The 21,276-nt window shown below is 51.5% G+C and overlaps 1 protein-coding gene across 1 annotated transcript in view; it reads right to left on the reverse strand.

Annotated features, from left to right (window-relative positions):
- STPG1 (sperm tail PG-rich repeat containing 1) overlaps positions 1–21,276 on the reverse strand; it is a 40,322-nt gene that overhangs the window by 12,834 nt on the left and 6,212 nt on the right. Inside the window, exons 3-6 of the mRNA XM_028514234.2 lie at positions 19,991–20,109; positions 12,263–12,364; positions 7,797–7,967; positions 3,487–3,595 (exon numbers count right to left, since the gene is read on the reverse strand). Coding sequence (XP_028370035.1) covers positions 3,487–3,595; positions 7,797–7,967; positions 12,263–12,364; positions 19,991–20,109 — 501 coding nt within the window. The remainder of the gene's footprint in view (positions 1–3,486; positions 3,596–7,796; positions 7,968–12,262; positions 12,365–19,990; positions 20,110–21,276) is intronic.

A 21,276-nucleotide genomic window follows, 5' to 3' on the forward strand; every position in this document is an offset into this window, starting at 1 on the left:
CATTGTACATAGGGCAATGATGCCTCACTCCCCTTCAAAGTAGGCACCTGGGGCCCTCACGCAGTTCTCCCAATCACCATCAGCTGCCCCGTTGTATTTTCCTGAATCTCATCAGCAGTCTGAAATCTCTTCCCTTTCAAAGGTGGTTTTAGTTTTGGGAAAAACCAGAAGTTGCAGGGTGCCAAATGCGGGCTACAGAGGGGCTGAGTCATCCGGGTGATTTGATGTTTCACCAAAAAACTCTGCATGAGACGTGATGCATGAGCAGGCGCATCGTCATGACGAAGCTGCCAATCACCAGTTGCCCATAGCTGCCGCCTTCTGAATCATTCGAATAGTTTCCAGTGAGGAATATTCAAACTTAACACAAAATTTGATGCAGATTCATTGCTCTACTCAGTCGGTTTGAATGCAACGACCACACAGTGCACATGCTCACTCAATGACATCTACCGCCCCCACTGACTAGAACAGTGAAGTCATCATTATTCACACATGTGCATTCCAGGCCCCTCTCCTTAGCTGCCAGGTTACATTGATGTCGGGCAAACTGTTCTCATTATATTAACAATGGCTGAACTTTTCCTGGACAGACCTCATATATTAGTGGTGGCATTTTAGGGTGGGGGGAGTATTCCAAATTTTCTAAACATTGAAAAAATGCATTTTGTTTTAAATAAAATGTACTTTTCATTGCACAAGTACTGAAAACAACATTACTACCCGATTAGCAAGATTTTACTTGGATGGTCATGGCCAGGGACAGTGAGGACAAGACGCGGTGCCTCATAGGAGCAGGACGACAGACTGTCCCTGTGCTGAGGGCAGTCCGATCACAAATAGCAGAAACGTGACATATGTCACATCCCTTTTGACTCAGCAATTTTACTGTAAGCAATCCGCATGAGGAAATAATCTCGATTGTACACAAGTTGTGAACGATGGGGACGCTTGCTGCCGCTATATTTGCATCAGTGATCAGTTTAAAACAGCCTGCGCCTCCTTAGAAGATGTGCATTCCTTAACCTGAGGTTCGCCATTCCATGGGGTACTGCGCATCTGTTTGAATAGGCTCCGGTTTCTCTTCAGGTCGCATACACTTTTCCCTCTTTACTATACATCTGTTTTGGGGGTTTTTTTCTTCAAATATTTTATTTATTTATTTTTAGAGAGGGAAGGGAGGGAGAAAGAGAGAGAGAGAGAAACATCAATGTGCGGTTGCTGGGGGCCGTGGCCTGCAAGCCAGGCATGTGCCCTGACTGGGAATCGAACCTGCGACACTTTGGTTCCCAGCCTACGCTCAATCCACTGAGCTACACCAGCCAGGGCTCTTTACTATACATCTGTTTTAAACATGATGTTCTAGGAGGATTTTTAGTAACTTGAAAAGATGTTCCCCACATATAGTTAAGGTTTTTTTAAAGCGGATGTCCAGCCAGCAGCATTTATAACATTGGCTTATGTCTGTCATGTTATCTTCCTGTTTCTTTTTTCCCCCCCTCTCTCTCTGTTCCATCTCCCATTTACCCCTACCAAAAAAAAAAAAAAAAAAAGGCACTCCTGCCCCCCACAGCTCAGAGAGGACCGAGGGTGACGTTCTGGCTCTCGAGGGTCGTGGGACTCTGTCTCACACCGCAGGGGAGCTCCTGCGGCGGATTCAGTTCTGGGCCCCAGGTTTTTCGGATGACACTTCATCAGAGGCATTTCCCTCTATGGCTGGTACGTGTCAACTTTGGAAAAGCCAACCAGCCAACGGGTGGAGGTGAGCGTTTTGCCCAGGCTTGAGGGCGGGGCAGGCCGACCGGGCCCTCAGCCCAGGCAGGGCCCTGGGGCAGCAGGTGTCACAGAGCAGGGGTGCCACCTCTGCTCACGTCTGCTTTTGTCCCACCACGGGGGACGTGGGGCCACAGCATTGCTTCCAAAGGTCAAAGCAGATTTTTTCTGGCAGGCGGCAGGTTGGCCAGGCTCTGGCCTCTGGCAGGCGGAGGTGGAGGAGGCATCTGAGGCACCAGGCAGGCCTCAAACCCACTAGACCCGGGGTTCAAATCCAAAGGGACTCTGGGCTCGTCGCCTGATTCCTGAGTATCATTTTCAGCTGTAAAGTGGGTATAAAACAATAGTGATAGCTCACACCTTCTGATCACGTGCTGGGCAAGTGCTCTGCGGGGGGAGGGGCGTTGGGGGGTGGCAATGAGGCAATGAATGTCAAGCCTCAGACACAGGAGTTTAACAGCTACTGGTGCCCCCTTCCCCCTCCCATTCTCTGTTGTCAGGGGCTGGGGGCCCCTCAGGTCCCCTCCCAAGGGGCAGGCACAGGTGGTTGGCTGTGGTGCCCACACCCCTGCTCCCTGGCAGGCCCCTGGCCAAACCCCAGGGACACTGGCTTTGTTCTCCTATGTAAACAAACAAGGCGGGGCTGTGCCCGAGGATGAGGCGAGGCGGGGAGCTCCGCAGAGGTTTAGCCTCCTAATTAGGGCTGCTTTTGTTATTCCGCTGCAGACTGATCTCAGCTCTAATCTGGATTTGCCCGAAATCTGAAATCTGATGTGCGCTGCAATTTCATCCACACCCCCCTGCAAGAAGCGTGACTGCCAGGGCAAACCCTCCTGTTCCTCCTGGGGCCCCTGGCGCCCAGAGGTCCCGTGGGGTCTTCTGTCCCCATTAGAAAAAAATCTAGTAGAATGAGTGCTTGTGTGTTGCAGACCCCTCTGAAAACTTTTCCCTTGGGCCAGCAGGTGGAGGCGGGGGGTGGAGGTTGTGGGAGGTCGGGGCACAGGAGGGGCGCAGTCACGCCTGGAAGACTCTTGCCAGAGCGCCCTTGTGCGCTCCCAAATCCTGGCGATTCCAGAAGTCACACCGGAACGACAAGGGAACAGTCTCCTCAGTCAGACACCTCTGACTTAGGTCGGCCAGCCATGTGGTGCTGGGCAAGTCACTGCCCCTCTTTGAGCCTCGTTTCCTCACCTGGATGGCCGGCCCAGGAGTGCCGACTGTGAGGACAGGTGTGGGAGGGCCGCAGGGAAGGTGCTGGGCAGGGAGTGGGTGCCCGGCAATCGGGGCTGTTTTCCTCCCCTTGGGGGCCTAGATGCTGACATCACCTCCAGGCAGAGGAGGAGAGGAGTCCTGCAGCTGGGTGCCCGGGCACTGGGCGTCGTGTGCCCCCAGCGGTGGCACCTGGGGTACGGGAATGTGCACACTTTGGAGGGGAGATGCCACTTCCCTACCTGGCTGTCCCCAGCAAGTGTGCCCCGTGGTAAGAGGGGAGGCCAACCAGGCTGCTCTGGGGACACTCCAGGAGGCTGCCACTCTTCCCTGAAGGGGTTACAGCTGGTCTTTGCTCCGCCTTCTCCTCTTCGTTCGACACCTGCCTCCACCCCCCCACCCAAGGCCTAGCTCCTTGCAGAGACCCCCTCAAGGAATGGGTGCCCACAGCTCAGATCTGCACAGGAGCCCTTAGGTCAAGGCCAGTGCAAGGCAGCTGCTTACCTGGGGCAGGTGCTCTTTCAGCAGCAGTGCAGAATCCTCTCTGGGTTTTGGACACAAAGCCGGCCCGGGCGCTGACGTTGTTCCTCTGCTTGCAGCACCAGACGGAGGCCTGGGGAGAGAGACTCGGCGTGGCGTGCCCGGTGCCTCCCCAAGTCCTCGGTCTTCGTCACCATGCCTGGGCGAGGGCCGCATTTGGGCACAAAATCAAATTCACACGTGTCCTTCTCAGAGCATACACTGACATGAGCAGAAAGGCCACACGGACGGTGCCTCACTGCCACACCAGCTGGAGCAGTCCTCGAGCCGGGGTCACCCGCACGCGTCCTCCGCCCCAGAGCGACAGCCTGCAGGCCCGGCTCCCAGGCTCCCCGCGCCACGCACAGGGCGGGCGGCCCTGCACACGAAGTTTAATTTCCCTGAACTTGAATTTGCTCCTCTGTAAATGGCTCAGACCATCCCTCTTCTACCTGACAGAGGTCCCTGGAAATCATCTACAGCAAAGTGTTTTGTTTTGTTTTGTTTTGCTTTTTTCAAACTGTATAACGCTGCACATGCAAATCATTTTCATTGTTTTCCCTAGGGTTCTTACTCTTTTAGAACACTTAGCCCCCCACCCCGCACCTGACTCCCCACCGTGCAAACAGTAGGCTTTGGGGCACACTTGGAAATCGTGCACCGTAAGGTTACAATCAGATTTTTAAGCACAGCTCTTGTCTTGATTTTTCTGGACTGACCAGAAATTAAGAATGTTGGTCAATCCACACACTATACATTTGAGAGCGTCCAGTGTGCTGGAACTCTAAAAATAACAGAAGGAAGGAAAAAAAAAAAAAGAGCCGTGAGATCTCTCTTATGTTACACATGAATCATAAATATTTCAAATGCCAATTTGCAGTCAGCCTCCTGGGATCGTTAGATAAAGCATACCATAAAAACTGTTCTTGCGACGGCTGGGAATATTTACCGAATGAGTGAAAATATTTGCTGGGGCCAGGATGGGTTGATTTTCTGTGATACTCCTTTGTCAGAAAAATGTTTCTCAAGAAATGCAGATGGCGTTTTGATTTTGTGTTGACAAAGGTGGAGGAATTCAGCATTTCCCAGGGTCCTGATGGCTGGGCTGCCTGCAGAGCCGGCAGACAAAGAGATCAGATGCAGCGGGCTAATTACTGGACACGGGGAGAGGAGCCAGGTTGCCAGAGAGGAAGTAATAACAGAACCAAGGAGAAGGATTCCAGCGGAGAAGTGGGGAGCGCGGCGGGCAGGGGCAAAGAAAGGCCCGGGCAGACCTCAATGCACAGTGTGGCTAACAGGATTAGCGCATTTCTGCTCCTGGCCAGGCGGTGCAACCATTGTTCTCCGGGTCTGAAAACAGCCACCTGTAGACCCAGCACTACTGCAGCTCTTCCCACCCCCCCTGCCCACCCCCCCCCCCCCCCCCGTCAGAAAAGCAGTGGGAAAAGAGGGCATTTTTGTACATGCTGAGTGTGTCGCGAGGAGATTGCACCACCGCACCAGGAAGACAGCTCCACGGGCAGCTCAAAGACAGCGAGGCTGGTTTACTGTGTTGGGTGGGGGTTTGGGGGGAGTGTAGTTATATAGTTAAGTAGAAAATACACACGAAGCGTGGACAGCACAACCTGACGCTGGAGCGGGGAGGCGAGGAAGAGACTAGGAAAGAAACCACGCCTGGTGTTTGATGGTGCTTTGCTTTGGGGAGCAGAGCGTTCAGGGACTTCCACTTTGTAGTTCATGGGTTTCCATAATGTTTGAGTATCTTTTATGATGAGTGTGGATTATTTTCAGAGCCACATTAAAATGGCAATGAACAAAAAAAAACCCCATGCACCTAAAATTAATCGGTTGGCAGAAGGACAGAGCTGACTTGGGAAATGGTCTTTTCCAGATGAACAACTGTACACTAATTACTGGGGAGTTACTCCTTTGATGTCGTCAACATTTATTGCGGGCTCACTGAACACCGGGACCTGCGCTGGGCATTGCAGCCGGGAAGCTGGGTGGAGGAGCGCGCCCTGGGGCGGGGGAGCAGACACACAGGAGACACGAACTGCCTCTGCGGGGAACGCAAAAGGGGCGACGGCCAAGAATCTCCACCATCGCTCCATGATCAGGCCTCGACCTCGCTCCTGTCAACATAGCAGCTTCCTAACTGGTTTTCCAAAGTGCACTCTCAGCCCGCACTGTGGTCCAGAAAGCTGCTGGAGGGGGCTTCTTTAAAAACTACGCCGGATGACATCATCCCACAACTTCTCATCCCCTCCAGGGCTTCCCAGTACACAGAGAACAAAATTTGAACTCCCTCCAGGGTTTTCAGAGCCCCAACAAACTGGCCCCTGACCCCCCGATCCCCTGCCCTCCTAGCTAATGCTACTCAAACTGCCTTCTGGCAGCTCCCCAGGGGCAAGGCTGTTCGCTGCCCCAGGGCTGCTGCACATGCTGTGCCCCCAGCTCTGGCTCTCCCTTCAGTCCTTGGGTCCCAGCCTTAGAGCCCTCTCTGACCACCCAGGATACATGTGTGTCATCGCCCACTCCTCACACATTCTCTCTTTCTTAGGCTCCGCTGTTTTTCTCTCTCCCATGCACAGCTATTGTCTGTCTGTTCACTAGTCCTTGCCTGGAGCTCCCCAGTGGGACCTACGCTGCCTCAGTGGTCTGGCACAGGGCAGCCGCGGAACCCGAGAAGGGGTGCCCAGCAGGGCTGGGACGTGGTGACTCTGACCACTCCCCGGCTTTGTACCTCGGCCTCCTGCCTGAGCTCACTGATGGGCAAAGGGTCCCTTGGAGCTGGGCGACACTGGGACAAGTTCCCCTTGACCTCTCTGAGCATCAGTTTCCTCTTCTGTGAACTGAGACTAAGAGAACCCACTGCATGGACTCTTGCGAATGCCCCGGAGGAAGAGTACGCGACAGCACAGGGGCCGTGCAAAGTGCTTCATCGTCATTGTCACCATCTTCAGGCTCTGATTACCCCAGGGGAGGGATCTCTGGGGTTGTGCTGTCAACACAGTAGCCATTGGCCACGGGTGGCCTCTGAGCACTGGACACACAGCTGGTCCAGGTCAAGATGAGCTGCCCGGTGGTGTCCAATGGGTCCTAGCCTCATTAGGGTGACCCACTCCATAAGTTACATAACTGTCTGGTCACAATATTGTACGCCTGAGACTAAGATAATATTCTATGTCAACTGTAGTTAAAAATAAATCCTTTTAAAAGATATGCTTCAAATATAAAATATACGCTGGATTTGAAAAACTTAGTATTCTGGAAAAATGTACAACATCTAATTAATAATTTTATATTGATTAGATGTAATATTTTGATTATACTGGGTTAAAGAGAAATTATTATTAAAATTAATCTCACCTGTTCCTTTTTACTTTTAAATGTGGCTACCAGGAAATTTCAAATGACGTATGTGTCTCCCATCACATTTCTATTGGATGGCGCTGGCCTGGCAGCCACTCACAGCGCTCTGAGCACATTGTGATTGATTGGTTCTGTCATAGAAAGTGGGCGGGATCTTTGTGGCCAGAAAAATAAGTACTTATAAATATTATAGAAGAAAAAGGAAATGAAAAATAAAGTATCTGAGACCAAAATATTTTGAAATATGGCACAACAATACTGATATCTCACGCACAGTTCATGCCTTATGTGTGTTAAGTGCTCAGCCCAGATTACCTCACTTACTATCTGCATGAAAGCTATGGGCTAGACACGTATCCCCATTTTACAGACGAACAAACTGAGTCCTGAAAGGTTAAGGCACTTGCCCGAGGCCACACAGTTAGAAAGTGGTGAAGTCAAGATTTGAACTTGTTTCAAGCCACGAATTGTATACTATTCTGCCTCAGTGATTGCAAAGTGATCACAAACGGCAGAGCACTACTCTTAAGAAACTAGATTTTCTGATATGGAAAGATAGAGGTTCATTTTCCTTATAGGAATCTAAAAATCAAACGAACAGTGTCTGCAGGTAAAGCGGTAACTGACACGCTCCCTGTCAGAGGTGCGAATGCCAGCGGGAGCGACTCCGGGGAGTGTTTTCCCGGGCGGCCGTCCCCCCGGGCTCCACGCTGGCCTCCGCGTGGCCGCAGTTTCCTCTGGGCTCCGTAAATTCCCTCCAAGGGTCCTGCACCAGCCTCATGGATCCACTGGGTACCCAACAGATGCTGCCTGGTTTACCAACGGCATTAAAATACTATTTCCCCAAGTCCCTGCTTCTTTCCTTTCATTTTAGTAAACCACTCCTTCAGCATAGGTCTAGTAAGCATACGCAATGTTCTTACATTGTAATGGTTTGGTGCAGGAGTTTCAGTTCTGAGAACTTTCCCAAAGCTTGGCAACTGGAACATTCTGGAATAGCAATTGCTGAAGTCTTTCTTTGAGACCAGACATGACGGGAGAGTGTATGCATTAGCTGCTGGATACTTGGAAACGACAGTGTCCAGTCGGGCGCACTGCGGGGAGAAAGCCAAAGCAGTCAGTAGTGTCACGTGATGTGGCTCCACAGGGCAGGTGTCAGAGTGACGGTGCCCAACCCCGGGTCTGAAGGCGTTTTACAAAAGGTCAAGCTTGAGCAGGTAACAATAATAAACTGACATCAGGCTTTGAGGATTTGCGCTGGGAAAACGCAAGTTCAGACCTGTTTGAACTTCTGTAAACTAACCAAATTACTCATCTATGTTTAGGACTTGGCAAAAATAATTTTGCCATAGATGCATTTTCACCCAATCCTGCTTCAAGCCACTTACAGCTGACTCACCACCAGCTGTTGGGTAATTTATAAGATGGAACCTGTAGACTTTCTTCTTCCAACCGGAGCTTTCCTTCTCCTCAGAAGGAAGCACCTGCCTTATTTCTAAGGTTAAATGACCTGAATTGCCTCAACAACGAGTCTGTTTCTCACGTCTTCTGGGTCCCAGGCTCCAGAGAGACTGCTGTCCACTGCACCTCCTGTCCCCACCTCATTACCGATTCCATAAAACCCTGCAGTATCTTTGCTGTCTCAATAGAACCAATTCCACTTCTTCCAGGAAGCCACGATAAACTACTTTTAGTTAAAAAAAAAAAAAAAAGCAAACAGAATCAGTCAATGTTTGCCAAATGAAAAGGGACAAAAGCCACAGAAACTAGGCGATAACATCACTTCACCCTGGGACAGTGTGGCCAGGGTTGGAGCGCAGCGCAGCCCCATATTTCTCACTGTTTTCTGGCTAAAAGCTGAGGAACACTGCCCCAGGCCCCCTCGGCTCGGCAGGGTGAGAGACTGCACAAGCGAGCACAGACAGCGAGGGAGGCGGTGGGAAGGCCCCCCTCAGCTCCTCTGTCTCTGCTTGGTTGTACCTCTCAACACCAGGTTCAAGGACTTCCGTGGTGTGTGGGGGGATGGGCCGCCAGGAGCAGGACCGTTCTTGTCCAGAGTGTCAGCTGCTCAGAGTCTACGCTGGGTTTCAGTCCCACCTCCGCCTTCTCCCGCTTGTACGGACTCACTGATGTTCCCAGAAGTACGGGCGCCCCAGCCTCGCACTCACTCCAGCATTGCATTTTGTTTATTTATTATTTATTTTTAGAGACGGGGGAAGGGAGGGAGAAGGAGAGAGAGAGAGACATCAGAGTGTGAGAGAAACATCAATCAGTTGCCTCTTGCACATGCCCAGAGCAGAGGCCACAGGCCTGGTAGTTAAAAGAAAGCCAGGGGCAGGGAGGCTGCTGGGAGGGAACCGGGGACCCGGCCACAACCCAGGCGTGTGCCCTGACCGGGAATCGAACCAAAGACCTTTCGCATTGTGGGACCACACCTAACCGAGCCACACCAGCCAGGGCTGCCTTTGCATTTTGGCCAATAGCTAACTGAGCAGTTTTCATGGGTTGTTGCATTTACTCCTCAGGGCAACCCTGGGTAGTGGATATTATGATTACCCTCACTGAATACATGAGGAAACTCAGCTTCCTCAGCTGGTCAGGCAGCAGAACCAGCATCCTCAGCCAGGCAGGCCGCCTCCACTGTGTGACGTGGCCCAGGCGCCCTGCTCCGAAGAGAGGGGGTCAAGAGGAGCAAGAGCAGCACGTGCGGTCAGTTACGAGAGGAGCAGCCGACGAACGGCTGCGGGAGGTTTTAGTTCAAGAAGCATCCCTGCCCTAGTCTCCTCTGCCCACTGAGATCCGCACACCTTTGCTCTTTTTTTTTGTTTTCAACTTCCATGCAAGGAGGGGGGTGAGGTCAAACCCTCCTCGGTGGTGCCACCCGAGTCACCCGGCAGAGTGGGCAAGCACGCGCTTCCGAAGCACCATTTCCCAGGGTGCGTCCCTTGGCACGCCAGCTCCATAAGGTAAGGTCGCGCTGGTGGCGGCAGCAGCTGGGGCAGAGCTTGCGAGTCAAAAGAAAATTTGCAAATCTCATTCCGTGTTCCCGTTGTGAAGACTCATGGTACACACTGACATATTAAATGCTCTGAGATGGTCTGCAATACAGAAGCCTGTCCAGACTTTATTCAATTTACTGAACCATAGAATCTTTTTGGCCTAGAAAGCCTAATTACATACAGTTTGGGAAAGACTGTTTTAAAACATTCCAATTAGAGGTCGTGTTTTGTAAAGCATTGTACTTTGTCTCGGAGTATATAGCTGAAGTACCGCTCCCTCCCAGCAGCCTCCCTGCCCCTGGCTTTCGTTTAACTGCCAGGCCTGTGGCCTCTGCTCTGGCCACATGCCGGCATTTATGCGCCTCTCCCAGCACACACGGTCTTTTCTAGAACCACTCCCGACACCATGCAAACATGGAAAGGCCGTCAGAGTCCCCTCCCACTGCCTCGGTTACCTCCCTAGTCCTGTGAGTAATGCTGAAACGGAGATGCGGGACAATTAATGAAGTTCATGTACAGTGTGGATGGAGACGGATGACAGGTCCTCTGAAAAGGCTGGGTGTCGCCGCTCCAGTACTCACCAGGAAGTGTCTCAGATTTACAGACCCGGGAGTTTTTTTTGGCCAGCCCCACCCACGGTGGCCCTCCTGCTGGTGGGACCAGTGTCAGGAAGGCAGATTTCCCCCTGACAAGGGCCACTCTTGACTCCCTCAGAGTCATCAGGTCCAGAAACGGAGGAGTTGCTAGAGGCGACAGTCACTCAGAGAGGGTGCGGTATGAAGTTCAAAGCCAGCTCAGGAAGGTACCAGGTCAGGCGTGGGGACCCCCCTGACAGATATAAAAACTTAAATGTTTATAAACACTAATGTAAATTCTCACATCCATCAAGGAGGGGAGAGGAAGCCTGAACAGCCCAGTGTCTGCCTTGTTTTGGGTTTGGCTTGAATTTTTTCACGATCTGTAAGGCCTGATTCGATTCTGTAGTCCTCGGACCGCGCGTGGGCCCCGGCTCCTCCCCACAGCGCCGCCGCCTCCTTTGGAAAGTTACTGCACGCAGATCCTCGCCGGGGACCGGCCGCATGCGTCCTCTGATTCAGCCCCTTCTCTGGCACCACGTGGGAATGGGCAGTGCCACTACTTGGCAAAGGAGTTCACAGAGAAAACCTAGGTGTTGCAGGAAGTAGTGTTAGTGACTCAGGTGGTAACAATCATAACATTTAACCTGTTTACAATGCTCTGCAGTTTCAAAGGGTTTTCCACTCCTGCCAATGTGGAGGTGCCCAGCACCTCCCGGGCGTCTCCGCTTTATGAGCCGACTCAGCCCAGGAGGGCGACGTGTGGGAGGTCACGTCGGGGACCCACAGCAGGGAGCCGGGGTCAGGTCTTCGGTCTGGCCTCTTGTGGCAGGACATCGTGACACAAGGCACTTCTTTCCCTCGTCGCTTTTGAGTCTCTTCACTCTCGGGGCTCGGGGCAGACAGCGAGGTGGAGGCCTGTCGTTCCGTGCGGTGCGGCGCCTGCGCAGCCTCGGAGTCGTTGCTGATGCGAGGCAGCTTCGGAGCCCGTGCGCCCCCAGAGCACGCAGCTCCGCCAAGCTTGAATTCCGATACGTAGCCCCATTCAGTGCGTCTTCAATGGGGGTGTGTGTGTGTGTTTAAAAATCAGTTCCAATGCCAGGCATCATAATACATTTTTGCAAGAGATTATTATAACTTTTAAAGGGAAATACAGCCTATGTGTTTTGTTAATACTAGGGTTTGGGTTTGCTTTCTTTTTTACCTTTTCACTTCAATCAGTCTTACCCTTTCCCTTGCTACATCTTTTTTTTTCCAGCTATAAATATTCAAATAAAAGCTACCTCTGCCCAAGCCTGGCTAAGGACGATGACACTCCCTAGCGCTACTTGACTGTCAGCCCTCCGCGGGGATGAAGAGCCACATCTGACAAAGAGAAGAAACAGGGAGGGGAGGAGCATTGCTAAATGTGGGGCCCGTTGCCTGCCTTCTTTTTGGTCCTGTCGGATTTCTCAATAATTTGAATAATCCAATTAGTCTAAGCAGTGTACAACATCATATTAATGCCAGGTGTATAATGATAATAGCTTTTTGCTGGTTTGCCTAAAAATCTCAGGAAGACATTTGCTTCGTCTGCTTCGTGATGACAAAACTGATTTTGGATGATTAGGTTCTGGCAAAGTGTAGTGATGGGGGAGGGGGGATTAAAGACACGGGCTCTAACTTACCCGCAAGAAACCTGGGGAGGCGGTTACTCTCCTAGTTGGAACCACGGGCCTTTAGACAGAAGGCCCCAGTTGTGCAATACGCGATTATGCAACGCATGAAGGGAACCACTGATCGGGTACCGCCCGTACTGGAGAGAAGGGGGCTCACCATGGAGGGAAAAGCGCACGTCCCTCTCTTGGACAGCGAGACGCTGTTGGACACTGGAGACTGGTGAGTGACGTTGTAGAACCCAGGACCCGGGATGTCATCCTGAAAGGAAAGAGTGCGTGGCGTCACCGGGACGCGTTCGGCTCCAGGGTGCTTCTCCCCAGGCTCCACGCCCATTGACGCTGAGCCCCGCGTAATCCGCCAGGACAGGCACCGCCCCCACGTCACGGTGCCAGCAGGGCTCCACACCCCCTGACCCGCCCGGCGCCGTGACGGCCTCCGAGTGCTGGGGCTGGGACCCCCAAAGCCCTCGCTCTTCCTACTTACTGTGTGCTACATTGCTGCTGTTTTTCCGCCATGGGAGAAATGAGCATAAAAGGGGATGCTAAGGTGCAGGGCTGAGGTGCAGGGCCGTGCACATCGGTTGGGTAAGCCGAGCCCACGGGGAGGGGAAGGGAGGGGAGCGGAGCCGATTCCATGCAACCACACCTCACCTGACTCAGCTTCCTCCTCAGCCTTTCAGAAGAGAAATCAGGGAGTGTTTCTGTTTATGAAGCAAAGTGAAACGAAAACAGCCTTCATCCCGAACGAGGCCGCTTCTAACTCTCAGACAAAAAGAGGCAGGTGCACGGGGCTCAGGTGCTGAACGACGCGGAATGTGAGGAATAAACAAAAGTTTGATTTCGAGGCTTATTCCTGCCGTAGTCACTGACAGAGCCTTCCTCTCCTTTCCCATGCTCGTCACCAGGGGAAGTCGATACTGACAGAGGCTGGCCGAGCAAGGAGCGTGAAATGACAAGGATGCCGCTCTGTCTCGAGGGCCTACTGGGCGCCGACACGGTGCCAGGGGCTTTCCAGAGGTTGTCTCGTTAAACCCTCCGAGGCCGAAGGGACTACTGCCCTCACTTAACAGACGGGGACACTGCGGCCTGTGGAGACGAACTTGCCTTCGGTCCCCCAAGCTCAGTGGCACCTTCGGGTGGTGCCTAAATCCAGTGCTAAGCGCAGGGTGTACACTGGTCCTTTGCCGTGAGGGCACGATCGGGCCCATTCTAAGGAGGAGGCCCAGAGACACAGGGTCCGCAGCTACTAAATGACGACCCCAGAGCTTGCCCTCTCCCACCTCAGCCACGCGGGCTCACTCTGCTGTCTGTGCTGTTCCTACTCCCTTCCCGGGGGCAGAGTGAAAGCTCACGGTACCCCCAGGGCCTTTAAGGACTCTCCTCCGTTCTGGCCTGAGCAGTGTGTGACTATGATTTCATATAAAGCATAAGGCCATTCGAGCTATTAACAGGTTCTCCCATGCTGAATTTTAAATGCAGGGAAGCTGGCTGCCATCTTGTATGTGAAGATGACCCCTGGGGGACAGGGCAGGACTGGCTGCCGGGGAGAGCGAGGCGGCTGTGGGAGATGCAGCACCACCGGGGTCACGAGCACCCCAGGCCCCGTTCAGAGGAGCCCTGGCATGCGGGGGGTACAGGTCGAGGGGCTACAGGGAAACAAGGAAGAGTTTTTTCTAGGGGGTGGCTGTGTGCAGGGGTAGCATTTATTTACCAAGGGGTCACTGTGTGCTGGGCACTGTCCTGAGTACTTTCCATGCCCTTTCCTCCCTGTTTGGAAGATGAGAAGCCGGGGCTGAAAGAGGTAAGGCCCAAGGTCGCAGAGCCAGTAACTGTCAGAGCCAGAATTTGAACCCAGGCAGTCTGAGTACAGAGTCTGCTTTCCACACTGAGTGTGCAGGATAAAAGAACACCCTTTCACTGGGCTAAGAATCAGGAGTTCTTGTTCCCAGGGCCACTGCTAGCGAGACGACCTTGAGCCAGTCCCCTCCCTAGACCTAAATTCCCTCCTTTGTAAATCAGAGACGTTGGACTAAATGTCTGTGGGTGCCTGTGGGCTTTCGACGTGCTCAAACCAAGGGCAAGTGGAAGCAGAGACTGTGATTCTGACTTTCCTGGGTTCGTTTTGTGTGTTTTGCTTTCTTCTCCTCTAGGTTTAAGGGGTGAGCAGTGAAGACACACATCCCTACCTCCCAGCCCATCGCCACACTCTCGCCGTGGCCATCAGCCCACAAGAATTTTCCAGGCCCCCGTAGTGTCGGAGGAGCTAGGGTTGCCAGATAAAATACAAGACCTGCAGAGCTGCCCATGTGCATTTGAATTTCAAATACACTGCAAAAGCTACTTTGGTAGAAGTATTCCCGTGCACTATTTAGGACACACTTATAGTAAAATAGTGTCTCTGTTACTAGTGTCTCTGTTAATAGTTCTCTGTTACTTATCCGAAATTCTAACTTAATTAGGAATCCTGTACTTTCATTTGGTAAATATGCGACCCTACTGGGCCTTAATCACATGTTAATTCTGCACGTTGCAAACTGGTTTGAGTCCAGGCCAGATAAGAAGAGGAGTGTCCCTCTCTGCCTGGAGAGGGAACTGCGGCCTGTTTGCTCTAACAGATGCCTGAGGTGCCCGGGCAGCAGCACAGGGCAGCCTGCAAGGGTGCCTGTTAACACTCCAGAGGTGAGAGTCTTTACACCACAGAAATTGGCAGATACTACAAATCAGAGCTTTTCCTGGTGGAGAGGAGAGCTGGTGTACCAGCTTGCCAGCTTCACGTGACGCCCACGTAGGCTTCTAAGCTACGTGAAGGGAAATGTTCAGCTGCAGAGGATCCAAGCCTTCTCCCGCAACTGCTGGAGGCGGCTCTCCGGGAGGGCGAGGAAAATCCAGACCTTTCAGCGCCCGGCTAACAGTCACGTGACTAATGCCGTGTGACGCGGGGGAGCTGAGGGCTGTCAGAGCACAACCCAGAGAACAAGAGCTCAACCTGCCATTGGCATGCACTTGGCTGCCCCCGAAGTCTCTTGGCCAACACTACCCCACAGAGCAAAATAACAAATAAGCCAACAAAACAAAACTGGGTGTGGGGGGGGGGGAGAAGGGATGAGAACTGTTTCTGTGGGCTCTAGTGAGTGCCTGCTGAGCTCTGCTGACAGCAGCCATGGCTGCTGCCTCCCGCACCTGCCTCTCGGCATGACAATTAAAGGAGTCACAGTGCGGAGAGAGGTCACAGCAGTGCCAGTGTGTGGCCACTGCCATTGTCACTACTACTCTCTGCGTCGCCCACGCAGCCTCCGTGGACCTTCCCTGGCGCGCTGCAGACCTCCAGGGTGGTCTGAGCAAGGGTGACAGGTCGATGCACTCCCGTCTCCCACCGAATGTGCAAACAGGGGTGACGTCTGGTTGCAATGCACTGTGAGAGCTCATTGGAAGGACTACAGTCCCAAACGGGCAGCCGCTGCACGTGCCAAGGGTGAAACGCAGACCTACATCCACTTGGCCTTGGGGCAGGCTGAGAGAGGGATGAGGAGGAGAGGAGGAGAGGGAGCAGGGCATTCACTTCCTTGCCCCAGAGATCTCCACTGGCTGTGGGAAGGCTCACTGCCCCGCAGCCTGGAGCCGCGGACGCCTGCACACAGCCTGGACCTCCTAGTCCTGCTTGCATAGATTCTGTCCAGCTCATACTTCGGGTGGAGATAAGACGTGCACACCCTCTACCATCAGGCCAAGCAGCAGGTGGTCAGGAGTGTAAGACTGGCTTGGGGCGTTCAGAGGAGATTGTACTGGCCTTCACCGAGGGGAGCCACTGGGATACAGCGCCTGGGGACCAGGAGCTGCGGCCTGGGATCGTCCTCACTCTGCCTGGACCCTGGCTGCACAAGTTACTTAACCCTCCATGTGTCTCAGGGTCATTATCTGGACAGTGGGGGCAATGATGGGAGGCAGCTCACAGGGCTGTGATGGGGACTAAACACATTCCCCAAAGACTGCAGAGGTCTTTGAGGGGAGCCCAGCTCGCTGCAGCGGCAGCCGATGCCTGCTGTTTCTGGGGGTGTGCCCCGCAGGCCCCTGAGCAAGGCCCTGGGACTGAGGTAGAGAAGCCAGGCGTCCAGAGCGGGGCGCTGTGGCTCTGACACGCAACCGAGTGCACACTTGGGGTGCTTATCCCCCTGAACATGGTGGCCTGTGCAAAGTCAGCTTATTTTCATTTAAATATCCCTGACATGCAAAATACCCCCAGTCCGGTGCCTTGGGTGAGTTAATGAGTGAACAGTATTAATTTCGTACAATTTCACACAAATTCACCGGCTTACCACTTGAGAGGGTAGATTGACCGTCAGGCTGTGTGTGGAATGGACATGTACTTTTTAAGGCGTGCCCGGCAGAGGATGCGGAGCCCACATCCTACCACTGCTCGTTTATTTGAGCCCAGAGGGATCAGTCAGGTTTGGAACTGGAGAACAGTGATCCCTGGAGAGGGCCGACCCGTGATAACATCCCTATTTTGGGGATGAGGAAACAGAGATGCCAAGACGTTAAGTGGGTGTCCTGAGTGCGACACGGCTTGGGAAACAGTCACCACAGTCCAGGGTGACCCGGGGACAGGACCGGGGAGGTGGGGGCAGAAAATGTCCAGCGGGCTCCTGGGCTCACATTAGACATGTCCCTTCACGTACAAGAGTCGCCAGCACACCCGTAAATAACTGTGACACGTTCAGGAAGCAGACTTCGCTTCCAGCAGCCAGAACCGCCGCCAGTCCTGAGCCTGAGCTCCGTGAAGGGCTCCTTGCACCCAGAAGTCAGACTCCTACGGGGAAGGTCTTGGCGTTTCCTGCAAAGTCAGGCTGATAAGGTAAGAGTGCGTTTCAAAGGGCGCCCTTGGTAGATGTGCTAAGGGGGTCACAGCATTAATGTGAGGCCACAACCAAGTCACGAGACCAGGCCCAGGGGTGTATGCGAGCAGTTTTAAGAAGGGCGGTGAGACACCGGAGCTTTAAAATCTGCTCTTACTCCGCATTGCCTCCCTCAATTATGGGCTGATGCTGAACAAGATCCTTCACTTTGCCATGCCCCGTTCCCTCAGGAAAGACAAGACACCTTAGCATAGAATAAGACATTTTCTCCTGTGTTTATAGCTCGAAGAGCCTGATAAAATTATATCATCCAAGTGTTATGTTTCAGACAAGGCAACTGAAGCCCAGGAAAGCCAGTTGACTGAAGGCATGCAGGCGGGGACAGAATAGGACACGGGGAACCGACGTGGGGACTTCTCGCCCTCTCCACAACCTTCCTAACTTGTTTACCAGATGCTTCCAAACACTTTGGTGGACGTTCTCGTGTCACACCAATGTGACCGTACTCGAAAAGTATGAATCAAATTTCTGAGCTATTTCTCCATGTTGGACGCTGCCTGCAGATTTGGCTGGCTGTGACTGTGGTCCCTTCAGCAGAAATTTTCTGAAAGCAAATAGTAATTTAAGGCGCTGGCTTTAGGAGCCGGCCCACTCCATTTCTGTGTGTGCGTCTCTGGCACTAGGTAGCGTAGGATGGAGACTCACGCCCACCACTTGACAGCTTCCCCTGTCTGTTCTGCTCGGTCCTCTTCAGAAACATGCTCTCCGGCTTCCATAGATCAGATCTGCGGCTTCACGGCCATAAAGGGAGGGGTGGTGCCATGTGTGGCAAGGCTTTGGGGTGAGCTAGACCTGGGTTTGAGGTCTAAATCTTTCAACTGATTCAGCAAATATTTATGTAGGGCCTCTTCTGTGCCAAACCCGGCGTGGTGTGACCTTGGGCGGGTCACTTAACTTCCCTAAGCTTTGGTTTCCTCTTCTGTTAAGATAATAAACCCTTCCCTGTAGCATTGTCCTGAGGATTAGAGATGTGGTCTCAAAATGATTTCACCCAGAGTAGGGTTCAGTCACCCCATGGTGGCTGCTATTATTTTTATTGGAAGCTGGGCTGCAAACGCCCTAGAGGTGGACAATATGTTATTGTCAAATTAACAAATGGGAAACCGGACCAAAGCAAGGGGACAAACACCTGGACAGTTAAAACACAGAGATACTACAGAGAGAAGAGAGAAAACCTTAAGCAAATATTTATCGTCTTTGCGGAAACCCTACAAGTAATTAAAAATATGTATGTGTGTGAGAGTGCATACACACACACACTATAGTCTTTATTATTTGCTTTCTTAGAACCCTAAAGTACCAGAAGTGGAAGGGACTTAAGTGGTCTCTCATTCAGCATTCTTGTTTACAGAGGAGGAACAGGCAAGGGGCAAAGGGGCGGTCCCCAAACTCCTTCTTGACTCACCGGCATTCATTCAGAACCGGCAGGCAGGGAGGGACAGAACAGGACATGGGGAACTGATGTGGGGACATCATTCCCTCTCCACTGTCTTGGCAAGATGGTGAGATGAAAAGCATTTTTAGAATGCGGCAAAAGGTAACCGAGATCACGATTACTCAAAAAAAAAAAAAAAGTTATTCTAAAGGTCTTGATCAAATGAGTAAAGGAATGAAGATTATTTAAAGAAAATTCAAAACGTTTGCAAGCTGCTTGAGCCCCCTGCTGGTAAGAGAGGAAAGGGCAGATTTCCCCAGCCTTTAGCACACGAAATCCCCAGGTAGGTGAGGAGCCCTCAGAAGCCAAGTAGAACTTTCTAGATCAAACAGGATATGAGACACAGATATTTGGGGGAGAGAGTGAGAATGGAGGAAGTGCAGGAACAGTTAAACACATTGTTCCTTATAACACACTGTTAAAAGAAGTCTAAACAAAGAGGGGGCCCTCATCACAAAGGTCATCTTAAATTTATTAGACTTTTATTTTTCTTTTTATGTCATTTGAAGAAAATCTTACTTCCTTTTATGTTATAAGGAGAGAGGCTGAGGGAGAAATAGGAAAAAAATTTTACCTTTTACTTATATCTCTGGGATTGTTTTTAATGTTTTAGCTCTATAATAATTTTAAAATAAATTTCTTACTAAAAAATTCTTTTTTGGTCCAGTGTAGCACCATAAGTCCTGACATGTTGCTTCCCCTAGGTTTAATATCTTTTCAGCCCATTTTTAAAAATTCTTCATTTTTTTTTTTTACTTTCAATATAATTTTGTATTGGTTTCAAGCACACAGCATAGTGGTTAGACCAGCAATGTCAACTTTTTTTTTTAATCTCACGGCACACAAAAACTAATTACTAAAATTCCGCAGCACGCCCAAAAATATATTTTTTGCCAATTTGACAAAGAATAGGAATAACTTTGATTCACTCACACTGGACCACTATTGCTGTGTTGACCGTTGCCATTTTGTTACGGGACAATGGAAGAAGGGAAAGGAGGTCAGTGCCCCGGCCTAAAATGTCAGGCGCTGCTGTTCGAGCAGTTCCCGCGGCGCAGCAGCGCCTCTAGTGGCACAGCAGTGGAAAATCGCTGGGTTAGACGATCCTGTACTTTACAAAGTCCACCCCCCTACACACACCCCTGCTTCCGGATACTTCCAGTGCCCACACCCTCCTGGCACCACACATAGTTATTGCAATATTATTGACTGCATTCCCCATGCTGTACTTTATATCCCGGTGACTATTTTGTAACTGCCAATTTGTACTTCTCAATCCCTTCATCGCCTGTTTCACCCAGACCCCCAAGCCCCTTGCGCTCTGGCAACCAGCCCACAATCTGTGCCTACCAGCCTGGTCCAGCTCCTTCTTACAAGCCAGAGAAAGAACAGCTGGCGAGGCTGCTGTGGCTCTTTGGGTAACACTGCCCTCTGCTGGTCACGGGGACAGACGCACCAGCCAGGCTTGCCTGCCTGTCCCAGGACAGACTCAATTCGAACTAAACATAAAGAATCTCTAATAAGACAATGTCATTACCGTCTTATGATAAAATCTCTTGGTTTGACTATTGAATCCTTTCTTTTCTGATTCTGGAATTACTGGAGACTTATATTTAACAGGAATGGAGGACTGTGTTGGATATGCAGCAGTAAAACCTGAACAACAAAAGTAAAACAAAAATCAGCACAGAACAAAGAATTGAGAAAGGCAGCAAACACAGAGCTGTATATTAATGTCTTATCTTAAATGGAACAGAGGAGAGACTTGCCTTTTGACAAGAAACAAACATGAAAATGGATTTTTTAAAAAAGTATCCCCACTTTATTTCTTTCTTGCTAAATTTTTGGAATTTCCCCCCTCCAGCTCTTAAACTAGTGAGACTGGGTAACACAGTGGATGTGAATTGTCCCAGGGAAGAGGGAGGGCTGACAGGAAAGGCGTCCTTGCCAAGCAGGAAGGGGACGCAAAACCATCACTCATCCCAGGGCGGGAGTCATGCATCAGCAACGCGCCATAAGGACCCAGGGGGGCAGGGGACTCCCAGAGGGGGGCCCTCTCACTCTCAGGGCACCGTGCAAAACAGGATAAATTTATCTCTCTGTGCAGACACGGGGTTAAAAAAAGCAGAAGGGCATCATTTATAGGAAATCAAATTATGATTGCGAACACGTGGGTTGTGAGGTATATAAAATCCCCCTTTTCCCTCCTGCCACTCCCCACGTACGGGAGAACTCCACAGTGTTGGTTCTGTGGGCAGCCTCTATCTGCACACCAGGCTGATCGCAGACTCTGCCCTGTGTAAGGGAGCCTGACTCCAATTTTTAGTGTTTGACTGCTGAGAGCTTTTTTTTTTTTAAGATTTTATTTATTTATTTTTAGAGAGGGACGGGAGGGAGGGAGAGAGAGAGAGAGAGAGACATCAATGTGCGGTTGCTGGGGGTCATGGCCTGCAACCCAGGAATGTACCCTGGCTGGGAATCGAACCTGGGACACTTTGGTTCCCAGCCCGCGCTCAATCCACTGAGCTACGCCAACCAGGGCTGAGAGCTTTTTTTTCCATTTTAAGATTTTATTTATTTATTTTTTTAGAGAGGGAAGGGAGGGAGAAAGAGAGGGAAAGAGAGAAACATCAATGTGCGGTTGCTGGGGGCCGTGGCCTGCAACCCAGGCATGCGCACTGACTGGGAATGGAACCTGCGATGCTTTGGTTTGCAGCCCGCACTCAATCCACTGAGCTACGCCAGCCAGGGCTGACTGCTGAGAGCTTTTAAGCCTCAACAGCCCCTCTCCCTTTTCTGCCCCACATCTGGGTGAGCTGAGGA

Source organism: Phyllostomus discolor, chromosome 5 (genome assembly GCF_004126475.2).
Source record: "Phyllostomus discolor isolate MPI-MPIP mPhyDis1 chromosome 5, mPhyDis1.pri.v3, whole genome shotgun sequence".
Taxonomy (NCBI): Eukaryota; Metazoa; Chordata; class Mammalia; order Chiroptera; family Phyllostomidae; genus Phyllostomus; species Phyllostomus discolor.